The sequence below is a fragment of the Bison bison genome, unplaced genomic scaffold (assembly GCF_000754665.1).
Source record: "Bison bison bison isolate TAMUID 2011002044 unplaced genomic scaffold, Bison_UMD1.0 scf7180017863950, whole genome shotgun sequence".
NCBI classification, from domain to species: domain Eukaryota; kingdom Metazoa; phylum Chordata; class Mammalia; order Artiodactyla; family Bovidae; genus Bison; species Bison bison.
The window spans coordinates 627,483-642,736 of record NW_011494522.1 but is presented as its reverse complement, the minus strand read 5'-3'; the positions used below and the strand labels follow the sequence as shown (position 1 = coordinate 642,736).

The 15,254-nt window shown below is 42.3% G+C and overlaps 1 protein-coding gene across 2 annotated transcripts in view; it reads right to left on the bottom strand.

The window, feature by feature from the left end:
• Positions 1-12,767, bottom strand: part of ZDHHC17 (zinc finger, DHHC-type containing 17) — a 100,205-nt gene extending 87,438 nt beyond the window's left edge. For both annotated transcript variants that reach the window (XM_010833869.1, XM_010833870.1), the window contains exon 1: positions 12,581-12,767. In XM_010833869.1, coding sequence (XP_010832171.1) covers positions 12,581-12,673 — 93 coding nt within the window. In that variant the 5' untranslated portion in view covers positions 12,674-12,767. The remainder of the gene's footprint in view (positions 1-12,580) is intronic.
• Between the last annotated feature and the right edge of the window lie 2,487 nt (positions 12,768-15,254).

Genomic DNA, 15,254 nt, shown 5'->3' with positions numbered 1-15,254 from the left:
CTGAACTTAAACATAAATGTTACAAGTAAAACCATAAACTGTTTGAACAACAACAACAAAAAAACCTCTTGGATCTATTGCTAGGCAAAGAGAACTTAAACTTAACATCAAAAGCACAATCCATAAAAGGAAAAATTTATAAACTGAAATTAATCAAAATTTAAATATATATAGGAGAAATGGCACCCCACTCCAGTACTCTTGCCTGGAAAACCCCATGGATGGAGGAGCCTGGAAGGCTACAGTCCATGGGGTCATAAGAGTCAGATACGACTGAGCGACTTCACTTTCCTGCATTGGAGAAGGAAACGGCAACCCACTCCAGTGTTCTTGCCTGGAGAATCCCAGGGACGGGGGAGCCTGGTGGGCTGCCGTCTATGGGGTCACACAGAGTCGGACACGACTGAAGTGACTTAGCAGCAGCAGTGTCCCCCCACAAATCCATCCGCTGAAGCCCTAACTGGTCAAGTTAAAATGACGTCATCAAGGTGGGCCCTAGTCCAGCGTGACTGGCGTCCTCTGTCAGTCGCTCAGTCGTACCCGACTCTTGGTGACACCATGGACTGTAGGCTCCTCTGTCCATGATCCCACGGGCATGCCAGGCTCCTCTGCCCATGAGACTCTCCAGGGAGGATACTGGAATGGGTATTTTCTACTCCAGGGAGAAAATGTGGACATGCCAACACCAGAGATAGGTACACACTCAGAAACAGACACGCTGAGGACACAGCAAGAGGGCTGCCATCTGCTAAGCAGAGTGACACCTCAGAAGAAACCACACCTGCCAACCTTGTTCTTGGATTCCTTGTTTCCAGAACTAAATAAATGAGAAAATATATTAAGACATTTCATATGTGATGTTTTATCATGGTGGCTCTAGCAAACTAACACAGATACAAAGAAATATTTAACCCAGGAAGATATAGATGGCAAATAAGCACATGAAAACAAAGTCAGCACCATTAGCTGATAGGGAAATGTAAATTAATAACATAATGCCTTACCATCACATACCTATTAAAATGGGCTAAAATTAAAAAGTGACCACACCAAATGCTGGAAAGGAGGCAGAGAGATCAGATTACTCACACACCACTGAGTTGGTTGGAATGTAAAACGCACAGCCACTCCAGAAAACAGTCTGACCATTTTTTAAAAATTTTAACATACAACTATCATATGGCCCAGTAACAGTACTCTTAGGTATTTATCCTAGAGAAATGAAAAACTTAACGTTTACACAGGATCTTTACACAAATACTTAAAGCAGCTTTACTTATAATAACCCCAAACTGGAAACAATGCGGATGTATATCCACATACCACCCAGTAACAGGAAGGAATGAACTACTGATACATGCTAAAACCTGCATGAATCCCCAAACTGTTAATCTAATGAAAAAAGCCAGTCTCACAGGAATACACACGTGATTTCATTTAAAAAATTCTTAAAATTACAAAATTATAGACATGGGAGAATAGATTGGTATGGGTATACAAAGGCAATATGAAAGATCTTTCTGGTGATAAAAATATCCTGTAACTTCACTGATTCAATATCAATTTCTCGGATGTGGTATTATAATTTTGCAAGGTGTTACCATTTGAAAAAGCTATATAAAAGGGTACACAGAATCTCTCTGCATTTTTTCTTCCAATGACATGTGAATCTGTAATTATGTCCATATAAAAATTTTTTAATTCAAAGAAAATTAACTTAAAACATTTAAAATGTATAATTTATAAATATAATATGTCTCAATAAAAATAGCTATGTGGTTAAAAAATAGCTTTAAAAGATATAAATTAAAACAAAAACCATACAGACCAGTGTTGTCCCATATAACTTTCTGCAATTACTGATATATTCTATATTTCTGTGCTATCTATAATAGTAGTCACTAGCCACACGTGGCTAATAAAACACTGAAAATGTGACTAATATAACTGAAAAACTCAAATTTTTATTTTAATCAGTTTAAATAGCCACAAGCCACTGGTGGCTACCAGACTGCATAAGGCAGATCTAGACATTTTATAATGGGAAAGATCATTATGTGCTAAGATGAAACTATGGCAAAAGTGTATTCAGAAAAAGTGTAAATTTTATAACACTGTATGATACCAGTAGGGTTTCCCAGGTAGCACAGTGGTAAAGAATCCATCTGCTGATGCAGGAGATGTAAGAGTCACGGGTACAGAGTCAGGAAGATCCCCCGGAGGAGGAAACGGCAACCCACTTCAGTACTCTTGCCTGGGAAATCCTATAGTCAAAGGAGCTGGGTGGGCTACAGTCCATGGGGTTGCAGAGTTGGACTTAGAAACTAGACAACAACATTCAATTATCCTCAGGAAAAAAGGAGACAAGTAAGGAAATAACAAGTATCATATCAAGTGTTAAATCGAAAGCAAAACTTCCTTAGAAAATAATGTCTACATTTTATTCATGATTATAAAAATTACAGAATTATGAATGAAGATTAATGCATATTTATAATCACAGTGAAGGGAGATAAAACCTCCAAGGTAGAAACAGATTCAACAACGCTGAACAATTCTCTCTCTCATAATCTTGAACAGCAGAAAGAAAGGGAAGACTGTAGAACAGTAACAGCTAACTCTGTGCCAACAGCTATTCTAAACTTTGGAGGTAGGATTCCTCAGAATCAAAGATGCTGCTGACTGTAAGATGCACATTGTTGTTCGTTGTTCAGTCATTAAATCATGTCTGACTCTGCCACCCAATGGACTGCAACATACCAAGCAGTATGGACATACGTGTCCATCACCATCTCCTGGACTTTGCTCAAACTCATGTCCATTGAGTTGACGATGCCATCCAACCATCTCAATTCTGTTAACCCTCTTCTCCTGCCCTCAATCTTTTCTAGCATCAGGGTCTTTTCCAATGGCTTGGCTATTCGATGAGAGGGCCAAAGTATTGGAGCTTCAGCTTCAGCATCAGTCGTTCCAATTAATATTCAGGATTGATTTCCTTTAGGATTGACTGGTTTGATCTCCTTGCTATCCAAGGGACTCTCAAGAGTCTTCTCCAGCACCACAGTTCAAAAGCATCAATTCTTCGGTGCTCAACCTTCTTTATGGCCCAACTCTCACATCCTTATATGACTACTGGAAAAACCACAGTTTTTACTAGACGGACCTTTGTCAGCAAAGTAATGTCTCTGCTTTTTAATACACTGTCTAGTTTTGTCATAGTTTTTCTTCCAAGGAGCAAGCGTCTTTTAACATCATAGATGTGGTCACCATCTGCAGTGATTTTGGAGACCAAGAAAATAATATCTACCACTGTTTCCCCATGTATTTGCCATGAAGTGAAGGCACCCGATGCCATGATCTTAAGTCTCTGAATGTTGAGTTTTAAGCCAGCTTTTTCACTCTTCTCTTCCACCTTCATCAAGAAGCTCTTTAATCCCTCTTTGCTTTTTGCCATTAGGGTAGCATTATCTGCATATCTGAGGTTGATATTTCTCCCAGAGATCTTGATTCCAGCTTGTGACTCACACACAAGATGCACATGGTACTGTAATATTTAATACTGAAAAAAAAATCCATGCGGAAGTAGACTCACACAGTTCAAGCCCATGTGTTCAAGGGTCAACTGTACATGACATTATGATAAAGGGATAACTATGGAGACAGCAAAAAGATCAGAGGTTGCCAGAGTTAGCAGAGAGAGAGGGATGAGGAGACAGAACACAGAGCATTTTCAGGGCAATGGAACTATTCTGTATGATACTGTAATAGTAGATACATGTCATTATTCATTTGTCAAAACCCATATTAAAACCCAGAAGAGAACCGGAAGTAAAGTACAGACTTTGGATGATAACGATGGGTCAATGCATGTTCAATGGCTAACAAGCATGCCACCTCCAGTGCAAGTTGTTGACACCTGGTATATGGGAATTCTCTGTACTTTCTGCTGAATGTTGCTGCGAACCTCAAACTATTCTAAAAATCAATCTATTAAAAATATTTTTATAATATCGAGGACATTTGCCATCACAGCCAGCTATTCAATCAATTCTGTATCATCACTATCACACGCTGCTGCACAAAACTAAAGGGGTAACTGGATTTAAGTAGCTTGAAAGTGAAAGTGAAAAGTGAAAGTGAAGTTGCTCAGTCCTGTCCAACTCTTTGTGACCCCATGGACTGTAGCCCCCCAGGCTCCTCCGTCCATGGGATTCTCCAGGCAAGAATACTGGAGTGAGTTGCCATTTCCTTCTCCAGGGGATCTTCCCGACCCAGGGATAGAACTCAGGACTCCCACATTGCAGGAAGACACTTTAACCTCTGAGCCACCAGGGAAGCCCTGAATTCAAATTCAGTTCTGCTACTTACCAGCAAGTACCCTCTCTATGCATCAATCCTCTCCTTTGTAAAAGATGTATTTAAAAAGGTGTGGGAATTAAATGAATGAACATATATGCAAAACTGCTTAGGGCAGTGGCTAGCTCATAGTTATAATTTGATAACTGTTAGCAATTACACTTGTGATTATCAGAAGACTGAGGAAATAACATGAAAAGCACACAATACAATGCCTTATACCTTAAATCTCAAGTTAGCATCCTTCTTCCTTCTTGCGCAAAAAAAGAAAAACAAGTAATAAAACTTTTCCCACATATCAAGTGTGTGTCAGAGAGGGGAGGATAAAGTATAGGACTGTTTATAGTATCACCTCTGAAAGTTTTTCAAAACATACGTACCACAAACCCAAATACTAAATTAGAAACTTTGAAAAGTGTATATGGAAGCATGTGTATTCTAACAAAGTCCTCCCTAAGGTTCTAATACACACACACACAGAGACACACACACACAGACACACACATTCTTATGTTACCCAACCCATCTCCCAGGCTGATGGGAGATGAAGTTACTGCATACCAGCAGTGAATGGGATTTAATGCACTGAAATATATATTTTAACATAAATTTCTTGGAGTTCTTACACATTATCTAGATCTAGGGCTGGCAAATAGAGCCTATAATTCAAATCTGGCCCAGCACCTAAGTTTATATATAAAGTTTTATTGAAACACAGCACAGTCATTCAATCCCATATTGCCTACAACTGCTTCCATACAATCACCACTGAGCTGAGTCGCTGCTCCAGAGACTACACAGTCCACAAACTTGAAAATACTTTCTATCTGGCCTTTACAGAGAATGTTTCCCAACCGTAGTCTGGATTATTCATGCAGAATGCTATTCAGTAGCTCAACTAGAACATTTACTGTTAACAATGAGTGCAGTGTAATTACAGAGTCCCAAAGTACGTAAAAAACTAGAAGACTGGAACAAAGCAAATAAACAGATCTTCACATTAAGAGTACAGAGCACAGAAACAGTTTCCCTGGAGCATTCCTTCTTTACGGAAACTGTTCCTCCCCTGATTCCAAGCAAGAAACCTTGGCCAAGTTTATGCTCTCTCCCATGGTCATAGGAGTGGGCACATAAACTAAATCAGGATGACCTGATTCCACTTTCCAGTGTGGAATGAGGAAGACATGCAGTCCCTCTCTAATGGTTAGCTGAGATTTTAGATATAATGCTGGCATCCATGTCCCCACTGCAGAGAATACAGAACCTACTCTGCATAAGGAGAAAATGAAGCTGAAAGGCAGAGATGAGATGAGAGAGAAGACTGTCTTGGTGTCATTCTCGGCTCAGGTTCCAGTTATCCTTGAGCTCAGCTGCACTGCTGGCATCCCAAATGTGGGCTATGTGAATGAGGAAATTCCCTTTTTTGCCCAAGGAGATTTTTAAAAGGCTGGTGACATTTGCAGTCCAAGGATTCTAACTAACACGACAAGCAACTTCTTCAGTCACAGAACGGTTTGTTCATTCAATCATTCATTCATCCATTCATTTATTTTAACGAGAATGAGAATAGTTCTGGTCACCGATTTTGTTCATCCTTCATGAAATCTTTCATAAATTAATAGATATTCATAATTAGAAAGTTGTTCTAAAAACCTGAACGAGGGTACAGTAACTTCTCAAACATTAGTTAATATTTCTCAGTTGACTGTTCCTAGTATAAAACAACTGAGAAAAAAACATAAGTTATCTGATATATATACAAAAAAACCCTTCAGGTATACTCAGCCCTACTGTTTCCATCTCCTCGATAATAATTGTCGATAATCAGAAAAATGGGCCTAAGACACTATAATATTCTGATTTATCAAAGAAAGATTCTATCATATTTAATATGTATTAACCCTAAAAAGTCAAAGTAATTCATTTGGCAAATCAACAACTGAGACAAAAACAAAAAATATTTTGTTAACCCTCTATAATTCAGGAAATTAAGTTTTTCATAATATCTCACAGAAAGTTCAAGTTTCACTCTACTTTCAAATTAGCTGCCTATAGCTCTATTTTAGGAGAAGGCAATATCACCCCACTCCAGTACTCTTGTCTGGAAAATCCTATGGATGGAGGAGCCTGGAGGGCTGCAGTCCATGGGGTCGCTAAGAGTCGGACACAACTGAGCGACTTCACTTTCACTTTTCACTTTCATGCACTGGAGAAGGAAATGGCAACCCACTCCAGTGTTCTTGCCTGGAGAATCCCAGGGACGGGGGAGCCTGGTGGGCTGCCGTCTGTGGGGTCGCACAGACTCGGACACGACTGAAGCAACTTAGCAGCAGCAGCTCTATTTTAAGGAGAACTTAACAGAAGATATCATCCTACAAATGTATAATTATTGCACTGGGTGAGAATTTTACCTGCAAATTTTGTAAATACAATACTGTCTTCAATCAATTTTTTAAATTCCACAGTTTAAACTATTGGATATTTTATTCTTAAATTACCTATCTGTAACAGAATCTAATTATAAAATAATATTAGAAATAGATGATGCTTTGAAAGAGAATTTCACATAACCTTGATATTGAAATAACATCTTTAAGGATTACGTGCCTGTTGGGAGTTCTGTTAAAGGCATACTACATCAAGACACCTTAACTGACTAACCAACCCTAAGACACCCTTCAAGATACTCTCTAGAGGAAAGGAGGTCCACAATGCATTTAAAATTTTAACAAAATACACACTCACAGGTGCACCTTCATCTATCCAGAGGGGCCTGAAGGCCGCCAATTGATCTTTTGTTATTTTATAATGACTTACTCTGTGGTCTATCAAAGCATGAAGACCATACTTAGCTTTTCAATAAACCCTCTTAGATCAAAGCACACATCTTTAAGAAAATTGTTGTTGTTTTGTCACTAAGTCATGTCCAGCTCTTTTGTGACCTCATGGACTATAGCCCACCACACTCCTCTGTCCATGGGATTTCCCACCAAGAATACTGGAGTGGGCTGCCATTTCCTTTTACAGGGGATCTTCCCAACCCAGGGATTGAAGCCCATGTCTCCTGCTTGGCAGGTGGATTCTTTACCATTGAGCCACCTGGGAAGCCCTTGGTGTTGGTTTAGTTGCTAAGTCATGTCCAACTCTTTTTGAGCCCATGGACTGCAGCCTGTCAGGCTCCTCTGTCCATGGGATTCTCCAGGCAAGAATATTGGAATGGGTTGCTATTTCCTTCTCCAGGGGATCTTCCCAACTCAAGGCAAACCCGGGACCCCTGTATTGCAGGCAGATTCTTTACCAACTGAGCTATGAGAGAATGGGAAGCCCTTAAGAAAATTAAATAGTGCAAAGAAACGTTTATAATAAAAAGCTGCCTGCCCATCCTCTCTTCAAACCCCAGACAACCAATTTTCTTTATCTTTACTAACTTATCACAACATTAACAGCTAACATGCATTGTGTTACCAAGTGCCAGACATAGAACTTTATATACGTTTTCTCATTTAATCTTCACAGCAGCTTCATGATGTAGGGGCTATTATGTCCCCATTTTAGTCTGGGAAACTGGAACACAGTACTCTGGAACTTGCCCAGAGTCACATGGGTAGCAAGTGGAAAACTAGGATTTGAACTGAAGCACTTGCAACCTATACACTCCTATATTTACCTACTGAACAGTCAGTCCACTCTTAATAAAAATTTTTGGGGTAAGTCTCACAAATTAAATAAAAACAGTGATCAAAACAGTAAGATGGCACTTCTCACAATCAACTGCAATTTTTTTGTTCTACAGATCAGTAATTTTCAATTTTGGCTTTGCCACAGTTTATGAGGTCACCGATCAGTTGCATTTTCATTTTATGTATATTGACTCAGTGGTTACTATGCTTAAGGTATAGTATTTTTAAATCTAAATTACAAGTATATGGCCTATAGCTGAATTTTTGCTGAATAAAAAAAGGGATCAGATCCTAAAGACTGACAGAAAGACCTGTTTTGAAGGGAAAGAATGTGCCAGTAACCCATTAGAAAAAGAAAACCAATTTTCAGTACTTCAGTTTAATACTCTAAACAAAGAAAAAATGAGACATGAATATACACAAATGTAATGTGAAGCAAGAAAAGTCAGCATTAAAAACAACGAGACACTAGAGAAAAGGCAGTAACAGAAGTTTTGAAATTGAGAAAGAAAACAAAAGGAAGCAATCAAGAGATGAAAGTTCTACGTAATCTAGGCAATCGAGTTCAAAGCTCTAAGTCAGCTCTTGCTGAAACAGAGAGCCCTTATGATAATGCTCTGCCTGAAGGGAGTGTCATGGCCTCATCATATGAGAGAGCAGGGATGGCTTACTGAGGACGTATTAGCAAGTGAAATGGCAGGCTGGTGACAGACAGCAAGTCAGCTGGATCTACAGACCAACGTATGGTATCCATCTCTCCGCTTAAGTTAACCAGTCTAGATAACGGGAATCCAAACTTACTAACTGGCTACACTTCCCCTTTCAGCAGTTAGTTGGTTTCGGCTATCTTCCCAACTAGGTTATTAACTTCTGGACAGCAGAAGCTATTCATTACATTTTCACCCATAAAAGCTAGCACAGTGCTATGCATCTCGCAGAGAGATGATCAAGCCTATCAACCTTGAAAAATCACAACATACATCAGAACATTAAAGTTTGACGAAATCTGAAGACAGGATCTAGTCTAGCCTCTTTATCTTAAAAGCAAAGAAACAAAATATAATTTAAATGTCTACTAGCCTAAAGTAGAAGAGCTGGGATTAGCACCCTAATCCCCTGATAATCAGTTTATCTTTTTCCAAATAGCCTCTAATTTTTTCCATTAAAATAAAAGTCTATCTCATCAGAAAACAAAAGTCAACAGCATCAGTACTCACTTTACGTCCAGGCCCAAGGCCCTTTAGATTTGGTTGGCAGTCTACGTGCCTAGATCTGCGATGACTGCTTTATAAACGTCATTCTACTTCTCACTCACAAGGACTCTAAGCGGTAGGTACTATGAACCTAATTTCATAAAAGCATAAAATGTAATTTGACCATGACAATAGTAAGAGGCAGAATCTAGATTTTCCATTTGTCACTAGTCTTGGCTTTTAACCAGTATCCTATACTGTTTCACATTGACTTTATCACGAATATCCCGAAGCCTCAAGATAAACAAATAATTAAATGACTTACTAAATGAATGGATTATTTAATTAACTGAAAAGTAAGGTTCTCTCACAGCAAATACTTCTAAAAAGGAGGGTTCATTGTTCATCTACTTACATAATCCCCTAAGAAAGGTTTTAACAGTGAGCAGTCTGCATATTAACAGATTTAAGGAATAGATACTGTCTTTACCTCACAAATGATCTATTCAACAAATAGTGAGAAACAATTTTTGTGACACAGTGCTAAATTTGAACATAAAAAGTAAAATAAACTTGTTCCTGCAAGATCCTATTCCATTAAATTAAAACCCAAACAAGTTTCTAAACGATTAATCAAAATCAAATAAATATATAACACCACTCTCCTTCGGGTTGGAGAAAGGAGAAACATTAGCTGAGCACCTACAATGTGCCAGTTCTTAAAGCTCAACAAAGCTCAACAAAGCCTGATCCCTTAATGCCAAATGAACTAGGCAGCATTTCCATTTTCTGATGAACAAACTGAGGTTTTAAGAGGTTAAGAACCTGTCTCAGGTCACTTGGCTCATTACTACAAATCCAGAATTGGAACCCAAGTTTGTCTAGCCAAAAGTCTGTGTTAGGCAAGTTAAAGGTACTATTATCCTATTTCTCACCAAAGCAAATAAAGGTTTGCTCAGTTTCTTTCCAAGGAAGAATGAAGACACTGCTTACTTTACCAACAAAAAAGGACACACTCTCACTTAATCCTTATTATAGCTTATTAAAATTATTACTTCATCCCATTATTAAAAATCATGAACCTAAAACTTAGAGAAGTAGCTTGCCCAAGAACACACGCAGAATTATCCCAGGTCTATTGCTTAGTCCTTAAGTCACATCCAACTCTTTATAACCCCATGAACTGCAGCATGCCAAGCTTCCCTGTCCTTCACTATCTCCCGGAGTTTGCTCAGACTCATGTCCATTGAGTGGGTGATGCCATTCAACCACCTCATCCTCTGTTGCCCCCTTCTTCTTTTGCCTTCAATCTTTCCCAGCATCAGCGTCTTTTCCAATGTGTCGGCTCTTCGCATACCAGGTGTGAATGCAAAACTAACCACAGGAAAAATGCAGAAGGACCATAGCTCTGGTATTAACAGTTATGAGCTTGAGACTCAAAATACCTAAACTAAGCGAACCCCGTGTTTGCCAAGTAAAAAGGAATGGTAACTGTCATGTATTTCAACTTTCACTGATGAGGAAGTTGATGTTCTAGTTAAGAGTCAATTAAATGGTAACCTGAAGCCTGGTCTCTGAATTTCAAGCCTACAGGCCATTCCATTACACCAAGCAATCTCTGGATTTGTCGCCTGTTGAAATTATTCCTAAAGTACCAAACAATGAACTACTTCACAAAGCAAAGTTTATGAAGAGAGAAGAGTTATGTTAAAATACACAGAATCAGTACTTATGTATTTAAAAATACTTTCACAGGAATAGGTGATGAGAAATATTCCTTAGCAACATTTTCAGCGCATCTTCTGAAAACTTTGTCTATTTCTTGATATAATTTTAGGGCCGGAAGCGTGAACTAAAAGAGAGATGTCTCCAATGCCAATTCTGAGAATTTTTTTTTACCATTTGGTAAAAAAAGAACGTTTAGTTTTATTGTACATCTCTGTTAGAACAGAATAGCCTTTTCACTGAGAGTGGCCCAGGTATACGCCTAAGGAACTGTCCCACTGTTTTTGATAAGTCAAAGTGACAAATGAGAAGGTGATGAGTATTAGTATATAACATGGGTAAGTGCTTGTATTTATATTTTACTAAGTAATATAAGCATGCTATGGGCTTCCCTCCTGGCTCAGTGATAAAGAATCCACCTGCCAATGCAGGAGAGGTGGGTCGGATCTCTGGGTAGGGGAAGATCCCCTGGAGAACGGAATGGCAACCCACTCCAGTATTCTTGCCTGAAGAATCCCATGATCAGAGGAGCCTGGTGGTCTACAGTACAAGGGGTTGCAAAAAAGTTTGTACCGGACTTAACCGCTAAACAACAAACAATAAACAGGGTATAATCTCAACTGCAGAAATAAACAGAATCATTCTAACGCATGATAACCAGTTAGAGACTTCCATGTTTGTTCAGCCTACCACAACACAGAGATTGTCTTCATCCCTTAAGCTCATAAAAACTATACGAGTTTTTCAGGAAGCTTTGCCGCTGCCCTCCGCACATCACTGTGGATCATTTAAAACCGGAATGCATCAAGAATCGCTTCCAGGCCTGAATGAGCACTACCTCAGTTATAAACTAAGACGTAAACACGTACAGAATGCTACTGATCCTGGAGCGGAGCACTGTTTACTTACAGGGAAGATACTCATGTGATGGGAAAACGTGTTGCACTATCCTCTTCTGGCTCCTGCTCCCCGAAAAAACAAGATACTTTGACAAGCTACTGTAAGCGTGGGTCCATTCCCAAAAGTTTCGACCTCTCTTTTTAATCGTTTAAGGATAAACGCTAAAATACGGACATCCAAAACAAGGTGCCCCGAGGTGCTGCCTGTGGCATAACAGGAAGGACATCACTTTGGCCAAGAAACTGTGTTTGTACCCTACACACCTCCAGAGAGCCAAATGGGAAGAACAGACACGGTCGTTCACTCTGGTGAAGGGAAACTGAAGAAATCAAAACCAAACGCGCTTCCTTCTCTCCCCACCCCCGCGGGGAAGCTTGAGCAGAACTAGGGAGCTCAAGCTGCGGTTCCAAACCAGTACCAGGCCCCCGTCTCCACCGGACCGGCAAGCAGCGCAGCGACAGAGGAGACCCGTCAACACCTCCACCTCTGCCCTCCAGGCACAGCCAGGGACGGCGTCCCAGAGCACGCCCCGGCCGGGCCCGCCCCGCTATCTCCTCCTCCGTTATCCGCTCACAGCCCGCTCGGGCCTGGATCTGCCTGCCCGCCCTCCCCAACTTCGGCACGCTCCACTACCCCACACACGCAGGCCACCGCCCAGCCGCGCGTCCGGGGGCGAAGGGCCGGGGGGACCGTGGGCCGAGGACTGCGCTTGGAGCCGTTCCTCACCTCTGGATGGAGAAGGGGCACGCAGCCCGCTTCGCTCTCGTACTCATCCGGGCCGTCCGCCATCTTGGTGTTAAATCCCTCCTCCCGCTGCATGCCGGGAGAAAGCGTTTCACCCTCGCGGGGCTCGGGCGAGGCGGAGGGCGAGCGCGAGGGCGAGCGCGAGCCCCGCCGGAGGCGACGCGGTCGCCGCCTCCTCCTCCCCTTCCCCCGTGCCGCCCCCTCTGCCCCCGCCCCCTAGGAGCGCGCGGGTCCCTGCGCGCGTGCGCGCGTGTCGGGCCGGCCCGCGCGAGAGCGCGCTCTGCTGCACTGCGCCGGGGCCGGCGGGCCTGAGGCTCTGGGCGTGGGCGCCGCCGCGCGGGGGCGGGCCCTGGCCTCCCGCAGCTGTGAGCCTCTGGCTCCCGGGGGGATTCGGCCGCCCGGCAAGCCGGTAACCCGGTCCTTCACGTGGGAAATCTTGAGGCGGCGCAGCCACTAGGGCAGGGCTCCGGAGCCGCGCAGCCGGGACTCGGGGGCCCTGGCAGTCGGGATAGCCCACGCCAGCAAATCCCGCTGTCCCGATCCGAGACCCCCGGGACCCGTCCTCAGCGACCTGGGGTGCAGCCATCACCCCGCTCCAGGTACTAGCTTTGGGACGCTCAGGCTTGAATCCAGATGTGCATCGCTCCTGGAAAAAGAAAGACGCACCCCTTCCTCCGCCCTCAAAAAGATCGTCCCGCAGGGGTGCTTCCGGGGGGACACCCCAGAAAACACGGATAAAGCTTGGGATTTCTTCCTGAAGAAGCCTTTTTAAAATGATCCCAAACTGCCCTCACCGGTCTTGAATCACGAATAACCACATTTAAAATGAACGCCCTCAAAACCCGCATGTCCCCATCTGCTACATTTTAATGTAATCCAGGAATTCAGAACTGAAGTTATTTAAACTGAATTCGCTGAAATGCGAACCAGAGAAAATGACTAAAGGCATTTTTAAACGGATATTAGGGCTCCATGGTGGGGAGCGGGGATTGGGTTTTAGAAATGTGCTGATGGCACTGTTATAGAAAAGTATTTATTAGCTATTAAAAATCGAAAATCTAAACTGCTCAGAGAACGATATAGCAAGAAGCATTATTTCGTAGGGATCCTGATACTAACCTGTTTTGTGTTAAAGCCAAATCAGGAAGAAGCCTGCAATCCGACAGTATCAGATTTATTTGTAATCAGGAGGGAGGGCACTCCAGAGGAAGCTTGGATACCGCTCAGAAAGGTAGGAGAAAGCATCTTCTGTGAGGTTTAGGTTCCCGCCAGAGGAGGTCTGTAGGGTCTGGGTGAGCGGGGATCGGTTCTGGATTGGACGCTGTTTCTGAGGCGGGATTTGGGAAAGAGGGGTAACCCGGGATTGGATGCTGTCAGTGGGAGAGGGCGGCTCAGTAATTGGGTAGTCTAGTAATAAAAGAAAAAAGCAAAGTGTGTCTGGGCATCATTGGCAAGAGAAAAGTATCTCTCGGAGCCGGGTGAATATGGCATTTTACAGACGCTGCATGGTTGGGGGTAAAAATAGGATCTCTGTTAACTTTGTGGCTGGTTTTATCAGTGTCTGTTCTCCCTGCACAGTTGCTTTTTCTCATTTTGGTCTGAGCTGATTTTCATTGTTTTGGTCCTGGCCCAAACCAAGAATTTTGGTTCTGATTCCTACACTTATTATGCAGAGTTAAACAGAATTAGGGTTCTGCTTTTGGTGCTCCAAACTGCTTTCAGACACATTTTAACATGGACAGAAATAATTCTTGCCACAACAATTCAGTTTTCCTCTTGTCCCATTAGTGTAGATAAGATCGAATTAGAGAACTAAAGGGAGTATGTGGAATTTGACATGTGTTTAACTTGGGGATGAGGTGCGGTTACTGACCAGAGTCCTTGGACCCTTTAATCAATAGAAATTGATAAGAGGCCAGGCTTCAGGCAAAGCTTTATTGGGACCCACATCAGGAGGAAGTGAATTCAAGTAACAAGTGCCCTTGCTTACTCTCCCAGGAGGTCAGGCTGGTTTCTTAAATGGAATAAGTGTTGGGCTGATTGGTGGGATGGGCTGGGGGACAGGGGATTTAGGTGGTCTGCTCACCCCCTTGGTGGTACTGTGTGTAAGGGTGATACGAAATACTCTGCTCCCCACACCACCAAAATGGCAGTTGGTTTATGGCCTGTTTGTGTTTTATTTTTGACAATTGCCCTAGCTGCACGCGTAGTTAATTTTAGTCCCTTATGGTTTCTCTGTATTCTGCTGCTCAAGACTTTTGTCCAGGTACAAATGCAAGCAGTCGGATAGAGAGTCCCAGGTCCCAGTTAGCTCAGTGTTCTCATTCACTATGCTGGACCTCTGCCAGGTTTCCTGTTCAGGAGGATATTAAAAGAGAAAACTTACATGAGGGCTTTCCTGGTGGCTCAGATGGTAAAGAATCTGCCTGCAACACAGGAGATGTGAGTTTGATCCCTGGATCTGGGAGATCCCTTGGAGAAGGAAATGACAACCCACTCCAGTATTCTTGCCTGGGGAATTCCATGGACAGAGGAGCCTGGTGAGCTACAGTCCATGGGGTCCCAAAGCATCGGACGCAACTGAACAACTAACACACACACACACACACGAGGACTTTCACTAGGACAGTCTGGATGTGTGGTAACTTACAGGCCT